At 45.4% G+C, this 22,943-nt stretch overlaps 1 protein-coding gene across 2 annotated transcripts in view; it reads right to left on the bottom strand.

Annotated features, from left to right (window-relative positions):
* CMTR1 (cap methyltransferase 1) overlaps positions 1-22,943 on the bottom strand; it is a 59,060-nt gene that overhangs the window by 6,612 nt on the left and 29,505 nt on the right. Inside the window, exons 5-16 of one of the 2 annotated variants that reach the window (XM_036248886.1) lie at positions 21,386-21,457; positions 19,836-19,930; positions 19,646-19,718; positions 13,849-14,047; positions 12,692-12,810; positions 9,627-9,723; positions 9,167-9,299; positions 8,278-8,457; positions 3,886-3,942; positions 3,083-3,140; positions 2,521-2,589; positions 1,495-1,626 (exon numbers count right to left, since the gene is read on the bottom strand). In XM_036248886.1, coding sequence (XP_036104779.1) covers positions 1,495-1,626; positions 2,521-2,589; positions 3,083-3,140; positions 3,886-3,942; positions 8,278-8,457; positions 9,167-9,299; positions 9,627-9,723; positions 12,692-12,810; positions 13,849-14,047; positions 19,646-19,718; positions 19,836-19,930; positions 21,386-21,457 — 1,284 coding nt within the window. Of the gene's footprint in view, positions 1-1,494; positions 1,693-2,520; positions 2,590-3,082; positions 3,141-3,885; positions 3,943-8,277; positions 8,458-9,166; positions 9,300-9,626; positions 9,724-12,691; positions 12,811-13,848; positions 14,048-19,645; positions 19,719-19,835; positions 19,931-21,385; positions 21,458-22,943 lie in introns of both variants that reach the window. The other variant, XM_036248887.1, reaches the window with a different exon arrangement.

Genomic DNA, 22,943 nt, shown 5'->3' with positions numbered 1-22,943 from the left:
AAAGGCCGGGGTCAGGCAGGCATGGAGACTGAGGGGTGAGAGGCTCAGTTCTTTTTTTTTTATTCCTCACCTGAGGATATTTTCCTATTTATCATTAGATAGAGTGTGAGGGAGGGAGAGAAAGAGAGAATCATCGATGTGAGAGGAACACATCGACTGGTTCCCTCCGTGTCACTTGACCTGACCAGGGCCGGAGATGAACCACAACCGAGGTCTGTGCTCTTGATCAGAATCGAACCCACGACTCATTGGTCCACAGGCCAACGCTCTAACCGCTGAGCCAAACCAGCCAGGGCAAGAGGCTCAGTTCTTTTTTTTTAAAATTGATCAATTAATTTTTGTTACAGATGTTTCTCCTTTTCCCCACCGACTGATTCCCCCCTTCCCCTCCCTCCCTGCCCTGTCCCCAGCTCTGTTGTCCATGTCCATTGTTCATGCACACATGCATACAAGTTCTGTGGTTTATCTCTCCCCCACCACCCCCTCTTCTGGGGAATGTCAGTCTGTACCCCACTTCCATGTCTCTGGGACTACCCCCTTCCTCAGACTGTTATGTTCATTATATTCCACAAATAAGTGAGATCATATGATACTTTTCTTTCTCTGTTTGGCTGTTTCGCTTAGGATGACATTTTCCAGGTCCAAGAGGCTTAGTTCTTAAAAGGGCTTTTAGTTGGTGGCTACGAGCTGACGAGGCTGGAAAATGTCTAGGAGAGATCAGTTGGCTGTACTTTGGTGGGAAGATGGTGCTGTCCTCCACAGCCTCGGTGGAAGAGAAGTGGAGCCCGCAGGAGTCGGAGTAGGGAACAGACCCAGGGCACCATTCAAAAGGTCTGAGCCCTCGAGAAAGATCCAGCTTAGTGTGTATGTCTGAGGTGGGTTTGGTGAAGGGCCCAGAGAGCAGAGAAGGGAAGAGCAAGTAACAAGAGAAGAAGATACAGTGTGAGAGGACACAGAGAAAGTAAGTGAGGAAGACAACATAAAATTATATAGAAAAGACAAGTCAGAGTGGAAAGAAAGAGCAATGATGACTTGACCCAATCACGAAAGAGAGCAAACTGCCAAGGATTTCCTTCAGCTCATGTTAGACTCCAAAAGCCTCAGAGAAAGGACAGGCCATGTCTTTGCAAGAAGGGGTGACATGGGGTGGTGGTGGTGTTGCAAAGAAACAGCTACACAGGCTCAAGCCAGATTAGCCTGCTGGCCATTCCTCCAGCCTAGGAAGCTCCACACCACCGGAAACAGGCAGTGTTCCCTTGAGCAACGCACAGAGATGAATAAGCCAATACATAATAAATGAAAGAAAGAATGAAAACACTTGGCTATCTCAGAGGAAGAAAGGAAGTGGTTTCAAGAACTACCTTCCCTGAGGTCAAAGCCCAAGTTCCTCCACCAGGAGAACATGCAATGAGTGTGCGGGCAGCCGTCCAGATTCCCACGGACAGAGGCAGGTTCTGCCGCCCCCACTGGGCAGGAAGTCAGCTGCAGACTTACCCCCAGGCCGAGGAGGAACTTCTGCTCACTGCCAGACACCATGCAGCGGTAGTCGAGCACTGGGCGGATCTTCTCCAAGGTTTTGGAGGTGAGCAGCGTGGGCTTATAGCTGAAGATGTCAATCTCAGTGCCCTGCAGCCCCGGGTCAGAGAAAACACGGCTGGGTTGGGGGAAGGGACAGGCGCTCAGTATGGGTGCCTGTATAGGAGCGGCGCAGGCAGGGAGACATGAGGGACAGGAAGCAACTTGCTCTCTGAAACATCCCCTCCTGCACCCCTGCTCTCTCTAACCAAGCACTGACTGGGATCAATTCCATCTGCCTGGAGTGTTTCTTTAGGACCGATTAGGGAAGGCTGGAAAAGGTAACAATGCGAAGTCTCCAATCACCAGAATATAAAAGTCACCCCTTCAATAAAACTGGAGGCAAGGACTCATCAGCAATGGATTTGAGAGCAATTAAGTGATCTCTCCACCCCATTCAGAAAAAGGACACATACTATTCTTCTGAGGCCATCTTCAACCTCATTCACAAAACCAGCACAATGACCCTCAACCTGGGCCAGACTGAAATGAAACCCCAAGGAAAGCTGGAAGTTGGATGGTAGAAGGAAAACAGGACAGAACTCCCAGGGCCAGCTCACCAGAAACGGGACAGGGAGCCCGGCGTTAGGCCAGACCCACTGCAGAGCTCTTCTGGCAGCCCTCTTGGCCCTCTGCCCAGCGCCCCTGCCCCGGACCTTCCCACACTTTGTGTCTCCCCGACAGGCAAATCTCATGGGACCCTAGACTCACCAGGGTGACGGTCTGCACCATCGTTTGGGCGGGAGGAATGCTGAGCACAGTGTACCTCAGGACAAGACTCCGGGCAGCCTGACTGGCCCTAGGGGAACTCAACACCCTACACCACAGGCCCCCACCTTTGCCCGGCCTAGTGGTGCCTGCACAAGCCCTCTGGAGGCCAGGCATCTGGGTCTCAGTGATTCCTTCCACATCTAACTTTTTATTTTCACCAGATACCAAACTTACCTGGATTAGCTCAAAGAATTTAGATTTTGGGTCTGAGGAAGAAGGAGCAACTCGAGCCTGGTCTGGGATCTGAAAAGAGAGAGCAAAGAGCTTTGATTTTCAAATGTACTTTTGACCAAGGCTGTGTTCGTCTCTGCAGGCGAGGGGACGGGTCAGACTGGGGAAGCGGAAGCGGCACGCAGCACAGGAGGCTAGAAGAGCGAACGGAGGTGGACAGTGCAGTCGCTGCTCCCGTTCAGGCCCTGCAGCAGCATCAGTGCCACTTCCTGTCCTCTGGGGCTGACTGTGGTCAAGTGTCGCTGCTGAGGGCCACCAGAAGCAAAAGGAGGCCTGTTCACACACCACCCTTTTCCTTTATGAGCCAGCTGCAGAGCCAAACGGGCAGTGGAAGGGCCAGCTGGCACCAGCAATGCTGGGACTCGCAGCTCTGGAACGCTGGGAGGGCACGCGGACATTTTCATGGGGTGGAAGACCTTAAGGTGACATGGCTGGGAGTCAAACCTATTCTTCTCTACAGCTTCCCTGCCCTGGAGGAACAATAGGCTGGGGTTGAGATGCTCACCCCCCAAAGACGAAGGCACTGTTTCCGGATTTCTGCCTGCCGAGGCTCACTCAGAGTCCTAGGAAAATGAAGTCAGTAAGTGATTAAAACCTCCACGAGGCACAAGGAGTGTGCCTCCTGTGCGTCCCTCAGGAGCCCGGAGAGAGGAAGCCCACGTGCATGAACATGTGTGCACACACACAGGCCACAGGGCCACTAGCCGAGTGCTCATCAAATGCGCATGACTCTGCCTCTTGAAGATGGGAATACAGGTATACACAAATGGGACGACCTCCCCTTACCCCACAGGGGGAAAGGAGAGGCTGCCCTCCTGCCACCTGGATGCCAGGGTTCCTCACACACCCTTCCTCCAATGACCCAGCGGTACATTCTGGCTCCTCCTCTGATGACACAGGCCATGATAACTCCATCCCAGTGGACATCACTATAGCTCAGAAAGCTGAATTAGCTTATGCTTACCCCTACCAGAGGTTTTCCCTAACCAGTCCTAACTTTCCTCTCTGATCACTCTGTATGCTGTATCTCCTGCATTATGTATGCTACACCCTCTGGTACACTGTTAATAACATTTCCTGTATCCTTTTCCTAGGATACTCTTATCTTCCCAAAGACATCACAAAGTCTTTGAGGGCAAGGTTCATGCCCTTTTCTGGCATGCTTCACAGATCATAGCAGAGTAGGAGATAAAAGAGTACATATTTTTAAATGTTTGTTGAAATGACATAAACCAAGCTCAGAGGGAGGAGCAAAACGAAGAGATCTTCCCTTGAAGTAGGTGAATTCTGGAAAGTGAGAAGACTCACGTGTCTTGAACAAAGGCACGGATTTTGGCCAGAGCTTTGATCTGCAGACTACAGTAGCTAGAAGAAAAGAAACAAAATTGATCTCAGGATTACCAAAAAAGATAGCCAAAAGACATCAAGACAGAGAAGTTTAGCAGGAGCATCTATATCTGGGGGAAGGGCTGGAGAATTCAAAGAGAATCCCCTCAACCACACCCCAAAGTACACTCACACGGGAGAAATGAGTCAAACCCTTCATACACTCAGATCCCAAGTCCTGATAAAAGGAAGGTGCTGACCCCATCCTTACTAATGTGAAAGCAGTGGTGATCTGATTCTAAATAAAGCAACAACAAAGCCCAGACCCAGTCTACAGATTAAACTGACTCAACCCACCTCCATTAACAACTGCCCTTTCTACTCTAGTCTCCATTGTTCTTTTACATACACTGTCTGGCATTTAATAAAAAACATGAGGTGTGATTAAACAAGAAAATGTGTCTCACTGACAAGAGAAAAAACAATTCAATAGAACAAGACCCAGAGATGCTCCAAATGTTGGAATTACCAGACAAGGCCTTTAAAATAGCTAAAAAACATGTTAAAGGACCTACTGGAAAAGGTGTATAACATGCATAAAAACATGGAGAATATCAGCAGAAATATAGAAACTATATTTTTAAAAAGCAAGTAAGCCTTGGCAGGATGGCTCAGTTGGTTGGAATCTCATCCTGTACAACCAAAAGGCTGCAGGTTCGATTTCTCGTCAGAGCACATACCTAGGTTGTGGATTTGATCCCCAGTAAGGGCTCATACAGGAGGCAATGGATTGATGTTTCTCTCTCCCATCGATGTTTGTTTGTCTCTCTCTCTCCCTTCCTCTCTCTCTAAAATCAATAAACATATCCTCGGGTAAGGATTATAAACCAAAAAAACAAAAAGCAAATAAAACTTATATACATGAAATATATATTAGAGATAAAGAATGATTTTGATGGACTTATCAGCAGACTGAATACAGTAGAGGAAAGAATCAGTGAACTTGAGGACAGACAGAAACTCAAACTGAAACATAAAGAGAAAAAGTGAAAAACCTAACAGAGCATGTGGGCTCTGTTGACAATAACAACAAGTTTAACACAAATATAATTGAAATCTCAGAAGCAGTGGAAAGAAATTGGAAAAAAATATTAACAAGTCAATAAGAATTTCCCCAACCTGATGAATGAAATCAATCTATAAACCCAAGGTAGAAGAACCCCAAGCAGAATCCATACAAAACAAAAAACAAACAAACAAACAAAAACATATAAACATATTATGGTCAACATGCTGGAAACAAGATGAAGAGAAAATCATGCAATCAGGGGAGAAAGGACACAAGACACAGGCAAGCAGTGGGAAGAATAATGGCTGACTGCTCATCAGAAAACAAGGAAAGCAGAGAATATCTTTAAAGTCCTGGGGTGTGTGTGTGGGGGGGGGGGGGCATTGCCAAATTTGAAATCTGTATCAATGAAAATATCCTCCAAAAGTGAAAGAAAAATAAAATATTTTCAAAAGACAAAGCTGCACCAAGAGATCACTGGTTCAATTCCCAGTTAGGGCACATGCCCAGGTTGTGGGCCAAATCCCTAGTGGGAGGCATGCAATTGGCAGCCAATCAATGTTCTCTCTCATCAATGTTTCTCTCTCTCTCTCTCCTTCTCTCTTCCTCTCTCCCTCAAATCAATAAAGAAAAAAAATTAAAAAATAAATAAAATAACAATAATGGCAATGTAAAGTTTTCTATAAAACAAGAGCAAAAAGGAAGAAAAATTGTAAATGCATATTTACTGTGGCAAAGTTCTCGCACTGTTCATGAAGCAGCAGAATACTTTTTGAAGGTAAACTACGATAAATTAAAGACGCCTATTGTAATCTCTCTAGAGTTAACAACTAAAACATAACAAACAAAAGGCATAAAAAAATTTTAAAGCCCAAGGAGATAAAAAGAAATACTACTAAAAAGTACGGAATTTGCGCCCTGGCCAGTTTGGCTCAGCAGTAGAGCGTAGGCCTGCAGACCAATGAGTAGAGGGTTCAGTTCTGGTCAAGGGCACATACTTTGGATGCGGTTCATCCCCAGCCCTGGTCAGAGTCATGCGGGAGGCAACCAGTCAATGTGTCCCTCTCACATCGTTTTTTTCTCTCTCCCTTTTTCTCCCTCTCTCTTCCTCCTAACTGACCAAATTAACATCCACAGAACACTATCCTCAACAACAGCAGATGGAATATTCACCAAGACAGATCATAGGATGAGCCATAAAAAAGCTTCAATATATTTCAAAAGATGAAAATCATACAGAATATATTCTGAGTACAATGGAACAAAATCTAACAGGTATCTTAGAAATCTCAAAATATCTGGATATTAAATATCACACATCTACATAATCTATAAATCAAAGAAGAAACCATAAGGGAAATTTTAAAAATATTTTGAACTGTGTAACGATGAAAAAAGATAACATATCAAAATGTAGGAGATCCAGTTAAGCGGCTCTTAAAGGAAAATTTAATATAGATATATTTAAATGCTATAATTAATTAAATAAAAGGGAATTATTAATTCCCTTATTCTCTTACTTTGGGCTTAATTTGCTCTTCTTTTTCTAGCTACTTTGTTTTTAAACTCTTTTTCTTTCTGTATATTTATGTATTAATAACAGAATTATTAAGGGAAACTTATTTCATTTAAATATTCATATAGATTCAAACCAGACAAGAACTTCAAAAGAATACATATTTAGAGACTAATATCCCTTATTAAAAAAGACACAAAAATCAATAAAATATTAGTAAATCAAATATAGCAATATATGAGTGGTAACTCATGACCAGCTCCCAAGTTTATCCAAAAATGCAAGATTTGTTTGACATCTGAAAATCATCAATGTAATTCACTATTAAGTGAAATTAAAAAGAAAAATAATTTCTATAGATACATAAAATATATTTGACAAGATTAAACATCTATTCGTGGAAAAAAAAACAAAAAAACAAAACAAAACCTCAGGAAATAAGGAATAGAAGAAAACTGTCAACCTGATAAAAGATATCTACAAAAAACCTACAGCTAACATCATAGTTAATGGTTAATTATTTTACACTTCAAATCAAGAACAAGGCTGGGATGTCTGCTCCCATCACTTCAATTCAATATCATACTGGAGGAACCAGTAAGTGCAATGAGGTAAGAAAAAAAATCTACCATTAGGATCCAGCAATTCCACTTCTGGGTATTTATCCAAAAGAACCAAAATCAGAATCTTTTTTTTTTTTTATCCTCACCTGAGGACATTTTTGCATTAATCTTCAGATAGAGCAGAAGGGAGAGAGGGAGGAAGAGAGAGAGAGAAAGATCAATGTGACAGAGACACATCGACTGGTTGCCACCCACACGACCCCAACCGGGGTCAGGGACAAACTGCAACCGAGGTACGTGCCCTTAGCGGGAACCGAACCCGGGACTCTCTGGTCCACAGGCCAACACTCTAACAGCTGCGCCAAACCAGCCAGGGCTGAAGTCAGAATCTTGAAAAGACATTAGCATCCCCGTGTTCACTATAGCACTATTCGAAATAGCCCAGATGTGGAAACATTCTAAATATCCACTGACAGATAAATGGATAAAATGACCTTATTTGGCCCCCTAAGAAAGCACTTCTGTTGATTCATTACTACTATATAACTCTCCAGCCTACCTCAAAAAACTTTTTCTTAATGTCTGTCCACCTAGAAAACTGAGCCAAGCCCTGGCCGGTTTGACTCAGCAGTTAGAACATCGGCCTGCGGACCAGAGAGTCCCGGGTTCAGTTCCTGCTAAGGGCATGTACCTCAGTTGCGGTTTGTCCCCGGCCCCAGTTGGGGTCATGTGGGTGGCAACCAATCAATGTTTCTCTCTCTCTTCCTCCCTCTCCCTCCTGCTCTATCTGAAGATAAATGCAAAAAAAGAACACTGAGCCAACTGTTACAACTTTACATTATTACCGCTAACAGGAAGGAGGAAAAACAATTAAACAAGGTTAACAACAACAAAAAAACTGCACTCAGATCACCCATCTGGGGAACTCATGAACTGGCAAAAGTTTTAGTATCAGAAACGTCCAAAGCATGTCATATACTTGCTTTCTAGCTACCTCCTGCCTTGAAACAGAGGCTTCACAAAGCAGCACCCTTGTGACATGGCAGGGGAGCAAGATGAGGGTCCCCAAGGTACTCTAAGTCCCAGGGAGCCCTGGAACAAGCAGACCAATCCCAGTTACCAATTTTTCAGGGTTGACAAAGTGATACCAAGATCCAGTCATTTAGTCCTTCATTCTCTGGTCTTCCTTGATACCCTAGTAGTACAAAACCACCTGGTTTGCTTACCTCTCATTGGACCGTGTCATGTAGTCGGTAAATTCATGGTCTCCCTTGATCACCTCCAAGGGAACCACAAGATTGACATCGGAATCGCTGTTCTGAAGCTGGTTGATTTTAATATTGACTGAGAAGAGGTAATCCCGCACGTCATCTATGCCCACCTTCAGGCCCTTGCACACCACATACCTGGCAGGAGAAACCTTGTCACTCAACTGAGCAAGGACTTCCCCGCCAACATTCCTCCTCCCCAAGTCCCTTGCTGAGTCATGAAGCTCAATAGCCTTAAGTCCATGCACAAAGAACAGCACAGACTCGATGCTGCAAAAGTTCACCTCAAATCCTTCCCTTTTATGTGGGGCTGTATTTCTACTCTTTATTACAGTGGTTCCCATCACCTAGATCACCATCACCTGGGGAGTCTATGAAACTATAGACCTCATCAATCAGACTCTCCAGGTATGGGGGGAAGAGTCTAACTGTGTTTTTAACAAGCCACCAGCAATTCGGATTGGCCGCATCTTCTCTCACATCATGCATGGGCACTGTGTCCCACAGTGCTTATGGCTGGTGACCCCCTTGCCCTGCCCCAATCCATGTCGCTTCTCTAATGATCAACTTCTCCCTCCTGGGGCAAGCCAAGGATCCTCCATAATAAGTGTGGTGAATAGGCTTATAGAGAAGGAGGCAGAGGCAGAACTGGCATATTACAGAACCAGTAAGATACAAATCCTGACTCCTCTTGGCTTTAATCACTTCTTTGAAGTCAAGGTTTTTCATGTAGCTTGAGTGGCCATGCCAGAGAGATGCTGCTCTGTCAGTTCCTCATGGCGCTCTCTGGATTTGTGTGCTGACATTTAGCCAACTAGTCTGATTAAAATGGAGAGGGAAACCTCACCTCTCTGAGTTGGCAGGACGGCTGGTAATCGGCTTAAAGAGACATACTCGTTCAAAGCAGCAGTATAGCAGGTAGATGAGCCCCACACTGAATGGTGTGAACAGGTCAAAGGTTTTACAGATGAAGTGGCCTCCTGGATTAGAGGGAAAACACCAATAGAAGTCAGTGGGTTCTAGTCCAGAAGGTAGGTAAAGTAATCTCAGGAGTAACTATGACTAAGTCAGGGACTCAAAGCCTGAGTCCATTAAAAATCAGAGGCAGTTTAAGGAGGAGATTGAGCTTTGGAGGAGGACTCTGAGGATTCTACAGCACTTTCTTCCCTAAATTCCTCATTCAAGCACCTGTCACCTGATTAAGCAGATTTTTTTAAACATCCGAGCCAACCATTATGGCATGCTCTTATCCAACAGGGAGGGCCTCTAGTGGGTCCTGGGGTGGGGAGACAGCTAAGAAGTGTCACCTGTCCGGACAACAGAGAGCGCCATGAGAAACTGACAGAGCAGCAGCTGCTTGCTGAGGATCTCTTGAAGGTTCTCCTGTCCCTCCACAGAGAAACCCTGAAATGGGAGCACAAGGATCGGGGTGAGAAACAGTAGTGATGAAGACTGAAAAGGCATCCCTACTTCAACTTTACTGAGAGTTCTGCAAGTGTTTTCATTCATCTCCACCACCTGAATGATAAAGATACAGCTCAGCGTTTGAATTGTTTGGCATGGTCACATGGCTCGTTACAAATGGACCAGTGCCATTCCCAGGAGGTGGAACCAGTTCTGCTTTTCCAAGGAGATGGTCCAGAAAATTATAAAACTCACCTAAGACTCCAAGGGAAGATTAAGGCAGAACAAAGGCAAAATGCTGGCTAGTCACAGGCCAACTACAGGATAGGAAACAGAATGCACTGGCGAGACTGACAAGGGCCGGGAAGTTCATGTGGCGTGGCTGCTCTGTTTGGGCCCACTCAGACTCTGTGCTCACCACTGAACAGGCCCATTTGGTGACAGAAGAAAAGTTAGCAGAACTCTGACACACAGTGATCTCTCTTTCTCTGCTGACCACAGATTTACTCACAAAACCCACTTTCCGATCCCAGGACCATGAAGCCTCTCCCTCTAGTTGGCAGGGCCTCTGGCCAGGGTGTTAGTTCAAAGAATGCACGTTGCTATTCCTGGAGTGGTCGCCCTCCCTGTGAGAACCCAGCAGGGAGCAGAGAGCCAAGCTCACTCACTGAGAAGTAAAGGAGGCCAGGTACTGGGGGAGGGGGAGGGGGCCAATGTTTAATGGGTAGTTTCAATTTCGCAAAATGAAAACACTCAAGATCTGCTTCAGGACAATGTTAATATATGTAACACTAAGGAACTGTACACGTAAAAATGGTTGAGATGGTAAATTTATGTTATGTGTTTTTTACCACAATAATTTAAAAAGTGAATGAGGCCCTGGCTGGTTTGGCTCAGCGGTTAGAATGCCAGCCCGCAGAACAATGAGTCGCAGGTTCAATTCCAGTCAAGGGCACGTGCCTCAGTTGTGGTTCATCCCCAGCCCTGGTCAGGTCGTGCAGGAAGCAACCAGTCGATGTGGCTCTATCACATGGATATTTCTCTCTGTCTCCCCCTACTCCCCACTCTATCTGATGATAAATAGAAAAATATCCTTGGGTGAGGAATTTTTTAAAAAAGTAAATGAGCCTGTCGCCTGCTAAGCTAGCCCCAGCCAGGCCAGGTCTCCCTGACTCAGTCCTATGAAGGTAATAGCTAAATGACCCAGAATAAAAAATGTTTAGCAATGTCTTCCAAATTTATAGATGGTCCTCGAAATGCATGCCTATTTATAGGGTCAATCAGAAAAGAAAAACCCAGCCCAGGTTACCAGTCTACATTGCTGAAGCCGAAAGACAATCACTGAGTTTGCCACCCTAGCTGCCAGATCGCAATGGCTGCCTCCCAAGCACTATCAGCCCCCATACCTGCTCACTGGGAGTTGCTCCCTGCTGTGCACAATGCTTTGGGACCCTATGCTGACATCCTGCACATTCCCTCACTTTCCCACAAGCTAATACCTGAAAGGCCACCCATGTTGCTCCAGGGGTTTCACTCAACTCTACCCATGTGACCCTGGAGCAACTGCCACATTCTCTGTCCTTCCTCTAGACCATGGGTTCTCAACCTTCCTAATGCCGCGACCCTTTAATACAGTTCCTGATGTTGTGATGACCCCCAACCATAAAATTATTTTTGTTGCTACTTCATAATTGTAATTTTGCTACTGTTATGTCGTCTTAGGCGACCCCTGGGAAAGGGTCATTCGACACCCAAAGGGGTTGCGACCCACAGGTTGAAAACCGCTGCTCTAGACTTAGTGGTGGCTCACTCCAAAAAAGACTACCTGCCACATCAGACCACTGGGTGAGAAAGCTGCAGTGGGCTCCCCTCTGCGCCTCAAGCAGCTCCCCAAGGAATAAGGCTCCTCAAACACTCACTTTCACCCAGCCACTAACAGAGCCTCCCGTGGTTCCCCAGAGCTGCCGCCTTTGGTTATATGGTCATCGCTCAGCCCATCCAGAGGCCTGCAAGTGGCCATGTATAGACAGCCTCTGCCAGGAGCAGCATTCAAGTGACAAAGGATGGAAATGTTCTTCCCAGTTAGTTTCGCCTAGTTCATCTTAGTCATGGTCCTCAGAGCCGACTGTGGCCCTTTGAAGAAGTGAGCTGAGAAGGGCCACCTGCTCCAAGCAAAGGTGTCCACAACATCACTGCTTTGACAAAAGTATCATTGAAAATATGTATAAAAGAATAACAGAGCCCTGGCTGGTTTTGCACAGTGATTAGCACATCGACCCTCAGACCAGAGTCATGGGTTTGATTCCAGTCAAGGGCATGTACCTTGGTTTCAGTTCGAGCCCTGGTCCTGGTCAGGGTCGTGTGGGAGGCAACCAACTGATGTGTCTCTCTCACATCAATGTTTCTTTCTCTCTCTTGTCTCTCTCCCTCCTTACCTCCCTTGCATTCTATCTGAAAATCAATAGAAAACTATCCTCAGGTAACGATGAAAAAAAATAACAACACCCTGGCCAGTTTGGCTCAGCGGTTAGAGCATCAGCCCGTGGACCAAAGAGTGGCAGGTTCAATTCTGAAGGTCAAGAGCATGTACCTCAGTTTCGGTCCGAGCCCTGGCCCTGGTCAGGGTAGTGCGGGAGGCAACTAATCAATATGTCTCTCTCACACTGATGTTTCTTTCTCCCTCCCCCTCTCTCTCTGTCCCTCCGTCCCTCCCTCCCACTTGCTCTGAAAATAAATGAAAAAATATCTTCAGGTGAGGATTTAAAATAAATAAATAAATGAACAAATGAATAAATAAATAAATAAATAATAATAATAAAACATAAATCATACATCCCCTGAGATCTGAATAGTGAGCCAGCACCTTCCAGGGCAGCTAAAGGGCTAATGAAACAAAACAAAACCAATTCTCAAGTCTCTAATGTGATAAATCCCTAAGGCATCTGCCTATGGAGAGCAGATCACCTACCCCATCAGCCATCAGAAAGTGGACACCCTTGCGGTCTGTGTTATCCAGGACAAAATTCCGAAAAGCAGTGATGTTCTCTGGACGGGTGATGTCTCCATCTCCATCAATCCCACCCTCACCTGCAGGACACAAGATTCACATTAATCTCATTGGTTCTGTGTATCCCAACAGCTGGGACATGAGCTCTCTGGGGCTGTGAAAAAGGTGCCAGGTGGCTCTCGAGGTCCAGCAGAAAAGCCCCTGTAAGGAGCAACTCATGGCAGCACCTCCTGCAAGGCTGCCTTGCAGTGATGGACCAGGAGGCAAACACTAGGCCCTGCTATACATAATAAAGCAGAAATGAAAAGGAGTTAATCAGCCAAGAGTTATCAACTGAAACAGAGGGCCTTCCTCCTCAAGACCAAAGTTGTGTTTAAAGCACCTACTTTTCAGAACCAATATCAACTTTTTAATAAGGATGGTTAAGAAAGAACTTGGGACCTGCTGCCAAATCACAAGAATCAAAACAGAGTGGTGGGGACTGCTGCGGGGTAGCTGAGCTGCCTGTTACCAGTACTTTCCACACCCCACACAGGGCTGGAGATGGGCATGGGGTTTGTATGTTAACAACTCTGCCGGTTCTCAGCCAGAGATCAGGCAGTTCCATTATCTCCTGCCACCACAGACAGGAGAAGAGGGGTGAACAGGGCTTGGATGAAAGTGTGCCTAGTGGAGTGTTTAACCTGTATCCCGCAGACTAGGGGGAACACGACCTTCATGACATGGACTGGGAACCCCAGGCTGAGAGACCTAGGAAAGAATATGGCAAGTGGGCCCTGGCTCGTGTGGCTCAATGGACAGAGTCTCAGCCTGTGCACCAAAGGGTTGTGGGTTCGATTCCTGGTCAAGGGTATGTAACTGGGTTATAGGTTAGATACCTTGCCCCAGCTGGAGCACAGGAGGGAGGCAACCAATCAATGTGTCTCTCTCACATTGATGTTTCTCTTTCTCCTCCATACCCCTACTCTCTCCAAAAAGGAAAAAAAAAATCAATGGAAAAATATCCTTGGGTAAGGATTAACAAAGAAAACATGGCAAGTGGATAATACCTGCTTCTGACCTAAAGTCCCCACAGAAGACTGTCCCACAGCCCCTAGTAACCTTCTCTGTGTCCCTACCATAGTAAGGTTCAAAGAGTTCACTGGAGGCTGAGTAGAAGTCCTCCAGCTTAAAGTCGTTCGGGCCTTTCAGAGTCATCCCAAAGCCCTTCGCGTGCCACTTCTTCCTCCACAGCACATACTCCGAGAAGCCACCTGGGCCTGCACAGACGTCAGCAAAGTACAGAAGCTCAGCTTCCCGGTCCTTCACCAGTGGTTTCTGCAAAGGCAAGTAGAGGACAGGGGAGGAAGGGAAAAAAGATGGCTCAGATGGGGAACAGGAAGGAGAAAATGGAGAGTGAAATCAGCCTTTCCCCAGCACAATGCAGAGTTCCCAGCAGGACCACAACCTCCAGGAAATGCATCTTCTGTGAGCATCACCCTCTGGAGCTGCCCATCCCACCTCAAAATACCCTGAGGCCTTTTGCACCACCAGGCCTAGCTAGCGTAGACTCCTAATAAAAACATCTTAATGGGCACCCTGGGTGTGCATTTTTTGTTTCTCAGCATTTTTTCTTCACCATATCCTGCCTAACAAATCCTCCTGAGCAGAATAGATGCTATATCTCCTCACATTACAGACAGGGAAAAAGAGACAAGGAGACACAGAGCATCCTGTTTCTAGTGTCTGCAACAAAGCTAACTCAGAGTCCAGTCAGCCTGATTGCTAGACTCTGGTCCAACCCATCTGGGAGCTCTGACATCACCCCGTCTGGGCCACAGTGCCTATGTTACCAGACCACACCCTCTGCTCCCCTGCTCCCTTCCTCCTAGGTGTTCCTTTTTTTTTTTTTCAATTAACTTTTCATTTTAGAATAAGTTTAGATTTACAGAAAAGTTGTAAAGACAGAGTTCTCATATACCCTTCACCCAGTTCCAGTTTTATTGATATCTTAAATTGTCATTTGTCACAACTAAGAAACCAACATTTGTGTACTACTATTAACTAAACTCCAGGCTTGACTGAGATTTCACTAGAGTCCTTGTTCTGTTCCAGGATCCAATCCAAGATATCACAGTGCATTTAGTCTCCTACTTTCTACACCCCTTTCCTCTCCTGCCTTTGCCCCTCTACTAGCGGGAACCTGGGATGGTGTACAGATGGGAACTGACAAGACAGAAAGAAGAGCAGACACCTGCGTGCAACTTCCAGGCAGCCCTCAGAGCACCCACCTCAGGAATAACTATATTACAATAATTATTTGAATTTTTTTCGTGTTATCATTTTGGCCACTCGAGCAACTTTACCTCTTAATCTAAAATTTATGCTGAACGCAGCACTGACCTACATTGTGTGTTTACAACTCTCTGGTACACACCTGGGCCCTAGATGGTGAATTCTATTTGTCCTGACCCTCCAGAGCAGACAGGAGGTGCCATCAACCCTGGTGACAACCAGAGGCTGAGCTCTATGTGGGTGACAGAGGAGGACCCTGATGAACACCCAGCAGGAGGGCTTAGGCAGTTCGGCCTCGCTCTCTGCAGGCAGACATGGCTGAGTGCTCGCTCTGAGCTCTGTAACTGCTAGATAAAGGTCAGAAAGCTTTAGGAAAAACAGATATAAGAAAGAAATGGAAAAACTAATGTTCACAGTCCAGTCCATTTCTAGGTGACAAGGCCCTTCCCTCTGAGGATGGCTGTCTAGCTTTATCAAAACAGTGAAAAAAGTTTCTGGATAAAGTGGCTTTAGCTAAAAATAAACTTCGTCATCCTATGACAAGCCCACCCAGGCATGCTGGGATATATCAATTATTTTTCCCATTCCCCACCACTCCAGCCCAGTATTCTTTGTTCCTGAGCCATCAATTGTTTATATTTTTGGATTCTATTTATTTGCACACAAAAAAAGACCTAATGGCATTTGCCCAAGAACATTATGTAGCACTTTCCTGACACTGCGGTGGTAATGAGGCAGGGGTCACAAGTTTAAGGCCTGCACAGGCTAGAAAATGGGAAAATAATGTTCCTCACCACAGGGCATGCCCTAGCCCCGTTCCCCCAGACTCCAGCCTCTCCCAGTGAGCTGCTGGCCCAAAGGAAGACTAGGGGAAGGAAGAGGAAAGAATCAATGAAAATATCTCACCTCCAAAAAGAAGGCATTTCATTTTGTGATTTCAAGACATGTGGCCCTCACAGGCCATGGCTAGAAGGTCCTTTCACAGAAAGGACAGCTGGGGTTCTCACCTACTCCACCTGCTGCTTGTGCAGTCAAGGGCGAGCACACAATTTATGTCTTTAAGCTCACACTCCCTCAACTGTAAACTGGTACTAATGTAGGTTATTTCTTTAAAAAAGAAATCCTGCCCTGGCCGGTTTGGCTCAGCGGTTAGAGCATCGGCCTGCAGTCCGGAGAGACCCGGGTTCGGTTCCCGCTAAGGGCATGTACCTCGGTTGCAGTTTGTCCCTGGCCCTGGTTGGTCGTGCGGGTGGCAGCCACTCGATGTGTCTCTTTCACGTCGATGTTTCTCTCTCTCTCTTCCTCTCTCTCCCTCCCACTCTATCTGTGCAAAAAATGGAAAAATGTCCTCGGGTGAGGATAAAAAAAATAAAAATAAAAATAAATAAATAAAAAAGAAATCCTCACCCGCCCGGCTGGTGTGGCTGAGTGGTTGAGCGTCAACCCATGCACCAAGAGGTCACCGGTTGGATTCCCGGTCAGGACACATGCCCAGGTTGTGGGCCAAATCCCCAGTGGGAGGCATGCAGAAGGGGGTCAATCAATGTTCTCTCTCATCGATGTTTCTATTTCTCTCTCCTTCTCCCTTTCTCTCTCTCTAAAATTAATAAAGAAAAAAATTTTTTAAATAAAATTAAAAAATCCTCACCCCGGGATATGTTTTTATTGATTTTAGAGAGACAATAAGAAGAGAGAAACATCGATATGAGAGAAACATCAATTGCTTGCCTCCCGTACGCACCCTAACCAGGAATCAAATCCACAACCTAGAATGTGCCCTGACCAGGAATTGAACCTGCAACCTTCTGTTGTATGTGACAACGCTCTAACCAACTGAGCCATCAGGCCAGGGCTGTAGGTTATTTTTTTTTTTTTTAAATCTTCACCTAAGAATATTTTTCTATTTATCTTCAGATAGAGTGGGAGGGAGGGAGGGAGAGAGAGAGAAACATCGACGTGAGAGGGACACATCGACTGGTTGCCTCCTGCACGACCCCAACCAGGTCCGGGGACAAATTGCAACCGAGGTACATGCCCTTGACTGGAATCGAACCCACGATTTATTGGTCCTCAGGTCGATGCTCTAACCACTGAGCAACTGGCCAGGGCTGTAGGTTATTTCTTACATCAAAAACCTTTATAAACTATAAAATACTAAACAAATGTAAGATATCATATTCAACTAGATGAACTATCTTGGAGTCAAAACTTTTGTCCTTTTCCATCTTTTTCTCTTTCCAATGCCTCGGTGGGCACTTTGTAAGTACTAACTAATTCCCTCTAAGACAGCACTGAAACTTAAAGATCTACAGTCAGTTTTTGTCTCCTGTTACACTTCAAAACATGTTTTCTTACCTCAACAATATCCCCAGGCACACAGATCCCTCACATAATGTTATGGTTTGAAATATACTTCCATATACCCAAAGAATCTGAATTCCCTTCTTTCCCTTGTCTCTTCTAATCCTTGTTTATGATGTCTTTACTTCCCTACCCCAGTCTCTTTTCAACTTTCACCACAACCTGCAGAGCCAGCACATGGAAAAACCTGAGTCAGGTCCCCTCCACTTCCCACCACTAACCTCTCCACACCACCCCAAGCTTCAAGCTCTGCATCCACCTGTGTTCTGTGATCTGCCTGATCTAAAAGCCAGAGACCCTAACAACCCAGCGTGTGCTGGGGCTTCAGCCACTCCCCTCTCTCCTGGAAACTGCTCTAGAGCATCTCTGCTCACCTGAAAAACATGCCAAGGCTGCTGGCCTTGGCTGTCACTCTGGTCCTCAGGGGGAAACAGAGATGAAAAGAGAGAAGAAAACACGAGGGGCTGGAGAAAAATCACTTTTTATAGTGGAGTGTAGAGAAACATCTCTGAAAAAGGAATTCTCCATGGCCACTAACAATCAATTCAGGTCAAAAAGCTGCCTGAAGCATTACAAACACAGCTGCCTTTTCCTATGTAACTACCATCTCCACCCTCGACCTGAACGGTACAACCCTGGTGCCTTCTTCATTTTCCTGACAGCAAAAGACAATAACCAGACACTAGCTGCTGGAGGCATTTTCATTCAAAAGCCCAAAATGACGCTGCGACTTCCCATCAGCTTGACAGAGCTCTTCTGCCAGGCAGGGGTTTAAAATCATTTGGAGCTCAGAAAATTAAATCAACGTTATATCAACCTAATTTTCTCAAGATGCTAATTCCAAGAGCCCTTTTGTGCTGCCTGCTGATATGGAAAATGGGGAGGGAGACATAGGAGAGAGAAATGACTAAAAGCTGGAGGGTCTACACGCCAGTTTTGCCAGCAAGGAGAAGACAGTGAGGTAGGTGGAGCTGAAGCATTAAAGAATTTGAAAAAGAAGTTTCTTTAGTGAGTGGATAATCAGAAGGAGGGTAAGTGAAGCAGAAACAGGCAAAGAGAACTAACTTTCTAGAACTGGATAAAAATGCTTTGAAACCCTGAAGGGAATGCTAGAATTGAAATTTCCTTTATTCTTTCTCTATCATCATGGAGGGTCTGTGTTCAGAGAAATGAGATGCAGCAGAGTAGAAAATCATTTTGCTTTACCATTTCTTGAGAAGGGCCAAAGCCTGATAACTATGGTCCCACATAAAGCTTGTTCTAAGAGGCAGGAAGGGGAAGTGCCACATCTGAAATCTGAGAGCTGGAACAACTGTTAGCCTTTTGGTCCTACCCTGGCCCTCTCATAGGTCAGTAAGGCTAGTTTCAGAGGGAAGGCAGCTGAGATCCAAAAGTGTGAACTTAAATGACACCACCTGCAATGTAAGTGGTCCACTCCCTGCCCACCTCACTGAACAACAGAGCCACGACACCAATTTTAAATGGACCAATGGAAGACTCCAGATACCCACATTTCATTCCTTTCAAACATTTCCCAAAGCACTCCCCTCTCATACCAGCAACAGCACCCAAATCCGATGTCAGTTTCGAAAAGAAAAACAAGCTCACTGTAAGGACTATGCATTTACCCTCCTACTCTACCTCATCCATGGCAGAACGAGGACAGGCTAACGCCCTTGGAGGCAACTGGCCTCCACACGTCTGAGCACAGAAAGGCTTTACAAACATCCCAGCCCTGCACCCTTACCAGCTCTCAAGTCCACCAGAATGTTCAGAACCCAAGTTCCATGGGGAAGGGGATCACATCTATCTCATTCAAACTTATATTCGGGTGCCCAGCACTGTGCCTGGCACAAAGTGGGGGCTAGATAAATATATGTTTAATGAAAGCAGGAGGGGCCACACTCTAACTCGTGGCCTCACCTCCCTGTTCCCTAGGCCTGTAGAGGCCGCAGTTACTGATTTTGCCCAGGAATGTCCCTTCTCCACTGCTGCAAGCCCTGCCCGCCTCCATTTGGAATGAGCAACAGGATCTGCAGAGTTGGGGGCTGGGACTTTGGGCCTGAAGCCCTAAAGACAATGCTTATTGGGGCCCTCCTGGGGCCAAAGGAAGCACTGTGGGGCCCTATCTGAGGAGCTCAAAGCAAAACACAACTCTAACATAAAATGTATCTCTAACACATAGCAGGTATAATTACATTGTACAAATGTCAATTTCTGGGCCAATGAAGCTTAAGCCCATTTCACATCATGAATTCAGAAGCAGAAACTTGTTCTCACCCCACAAGAGTCCCGCGGATTTGTAAAAATGCGATCAAATACAAAATCCATATTGGCCATCTTCATTGCCGCCCTGCAACAAAGACAGACAGAGAAGCTCAACTCAGTACCAGACGTATGGAAAGCTGAGGCTCAAAGAAAAGGTGGAAGGGTGCACATGTAAGGGGAGGAGAGAGAAATGTCAGCAAACCTGTTGAGGAAGAAGACTCCTCGGATCATCTCGTAGGGATTGGCCCGGGTCCGAGCTCGCCGCATCTCCTCCCCATCCAGGACATCAAAAACACTCTGCCCAGAGAGAATCAGAACCTCAAGGTGAGCATCACCTTCCAGGATGGGGCAGGGCTCTTTAGAGCCTAAGGAGCCCAACTAACAGGCCTCCAAAGAGCAAGGCTCCTGCTGTATCCCAACCCTAAAATGACCAGTTGTGTGACCCTAGACAAGTTACTCAATGACTCTGAACCTCAATTACATCACCTGTAAAATGGTAAAAAATATAATGTAAGCATGTCCCTGGCACATGGTAAGTGGTTAATAAATGGCACCTGTAATTATGCACAGGGCCACCTCTTGGCATTGCTAATCCTCACTGCAAATCTGTTTCTCCACTCCAGCAGCAACTTTCCAAAGAACCAGAGTTCTAGACTGGGCCTAACTGAGAGAGGGTAAATAAACCAAACCAGGGTTTTCTGATGGCACCCACCACACAGTAGGGATCCCTTCTCTGTCCTCCAAATTCCTCTCTGATAAAAAAAAAACACAAAAAACCAGCCTCACTTCACATGAGCACCAGTCACTGTAAGAATATTTCCAGCCCTCTGCCTGTCAAAAAAAAAAAAAAAAGCTCCGAGCCCTGGCTGGTGTGGCTCAGTTGGTTGGAACATCGTCCCCATACTCCAAAAGGCTGCAAGTTTGATTCTGAGTCAGGACACATACCCAGGTTGTGGGTTCAATCCCCAATCAGTGTTTCTCTATCATATCAATGTTTCTCTTTCTCTTTCCTTCCTCTCTCTAAAATCAATTAAAAAATAATAATAATAAATAGCCCTGGATGGTTTTGCTCAGTGGTTAGAATGTCAAAGGGTCACAGGTTTGATTCCTAATCAGGGGCACATACCTGAGTTGCAGGTTCAATCCCTGTACAGGAGGCAACCAACTGATATGTCTCTCTCACATCGATGTTTCTCTCTCTCTCTCACCACTACCCCCTGCCCCCCGCCCCCCCAGCCCTCCCTTCCATTCTCTCTAAATATCAATGGAAAAAAATATCCTTGGGTGAGGATTAACAACAAAAAAATTTAAAAGCCTCACAGTATTTCATTTAATTCTCACAGGAACCCTGGGACGTATTTTCTTCCTATCAAACTCAGTGACACTAAAGCAACTACACCAAGGTCACACAACAAATAAAGTTGCAAAACTAGGATTTGAATTTAGGTCTACGTGATGCTAAAGCATGATTCCAAACCTTTCATTACACTAGCCCTCCCCTCCTCCCCCAGGATTACAATGAACCTACCCACTGAGGTTAAATGAATCCTTTCCTGGCTACTGACCACAGGGACAGCACAACATTACAAGGTGGGGCAGTCACCAGGTAAAAGGACATCTTGAAGAAATGTACCAGCTATACATCTGATCTCCAGGAAAACATGAGCTAAACTTCAGTTCCCCACATGACTCAAGAGAAATGGAAAAGGCCAGCACAGCCCCTCAGCTCCAGCTCTAGCCACAAGGCCTTACCTTGCACTGCAGCACATTGTGAAGCAGATCTTCCCCACAAAACTCTGTTTCATCTTCAATAATCATCTTTCTCTACAAGGAGAAGAAACAGTCAATAATGACCACGTGTGACTGCATTTTGGGGGAATGAAAGGAGGAAACTAGGGTTCCGAGTGAGTAGAGAAGGGCTCGAGTCCCTGCCCAAGAACATCAATCTCTGAGGGGCAGAATGAGAACATCCTGAATCCCTCTGGCTATACTCCAGATGGCTATGAGATGAAGCAGTCCCTTGGGTGCTCTGACTAGAGCACCATATGGATACAAGACTCATGAAAGCTGAGGCTGAGAAAAGCAAACAGGAAGGAGGCATTCAAGCTCTCTGTCCCTGGGGAGGAGGCAGAAGGATGGGACTACCCCAAATGACAGAAGCCTGTCCTTCAACCGTGAGCCTCTTGCTTGGTGACGAGTGTGAATGCATAGCACGAGGCACTGACCCGACCGCGTCACAGAAAACAAGGGCTCAAGAGAGCAGCGCACAGATGTCAAGTCCAACCTCATCTCCAAGTTAGGCTACCTCTAAACCAGCGTTGCTCAAACTTGGGAGTTCTCAGGTTTTACACTCTTCAAAATCGCTGAGGACACCAAAGAGCTTTTAATTTAGGTGGGAGATGTGTGTAATTATTAGAAATGAGAATTGAGAAAATTTAAAAATATTCAAACTTATTATTAGAAACTAAGATAGGTTTATCACTAGAAATTAAAACTGAGAAAATTTAAAATATTTATTCAGTGTAAAAGAACAATATGTTTTAACATAAATAACACATTTTTATGAAAAATAACTATATTTCCAAAAATAATTTAGTGAAAAAAATGGCACTGTTATCCAGTTTTGCAAATCTCTTATATCTGGCTTAACTAGAAGACACCTAGATTCTCCTTTGCATTCGATTTGTTTTGACATCATGTCATGTCATAGCCTCTAGAAAACTCTATTGGACACTGTGTGAGAGAATGAGAGTGAAAAAACTTTTCAGTATCATTATGAAAATAACTTTGACCTTGCAGACCCCCTGGAAGTATCTTGGAGATCCCTAGGGGCCCCTACACTTTGAGAACTGCTCTCTAGACCACACTGATTTAGTAGCTATCTACTTTATTCTTACAATTTTCCAGAAGGATATTAAACAAATTCCCTCTGTAACAACTCCCTCATTACTTTCTGAGGACAGGTACAGTGTCTTTTCATCTACCTGGAACAGTGCCCAGCAATGACCAAAATATACACAGATGTATAATAAGCTAACATAAAAAGCATCCGTGAGGGAGATAAACGTTATGCATTTTGTGTTGTCTTGCAAGTTAAATGACTAGAAAAAAACAAAAACTCTGTCTGCCACATCTCCCAGGGGCTTATCTATAAAGCCCTTGATACATCCTCTTAACACAGTTTCATTCCTGCCAGAATGGTCAGATTCACATCTTTTTATAGGTGAATACCAAGACAGACATACCAACTTGAAGAGGAGAAAAGTTAGGAGGTAAGTGACAATTTCAGGGCACATTTTCCTGAAATCCT

Source organism: Molossus molossus, unplaced genomic scaffold (assembly GCF_014108415.1).
Source record: "Molossus molossus isolate mMolMol1 unplaced genomic scaffold, mMolMol1.p scaffold_m16_p_8, whole genome shotgun sequence".
Lineage (NCBI taxonomy): Eukaryota > Metazoa > Chordata > Mammalia > Chiroptera > Molossidae > Molossus > Molossus molossus.
The sequence above is the reverse complement of the archived record's forward strand: the minus strand, read 5'-3'. Positions and strand labels throughout refer to the sequence as shown.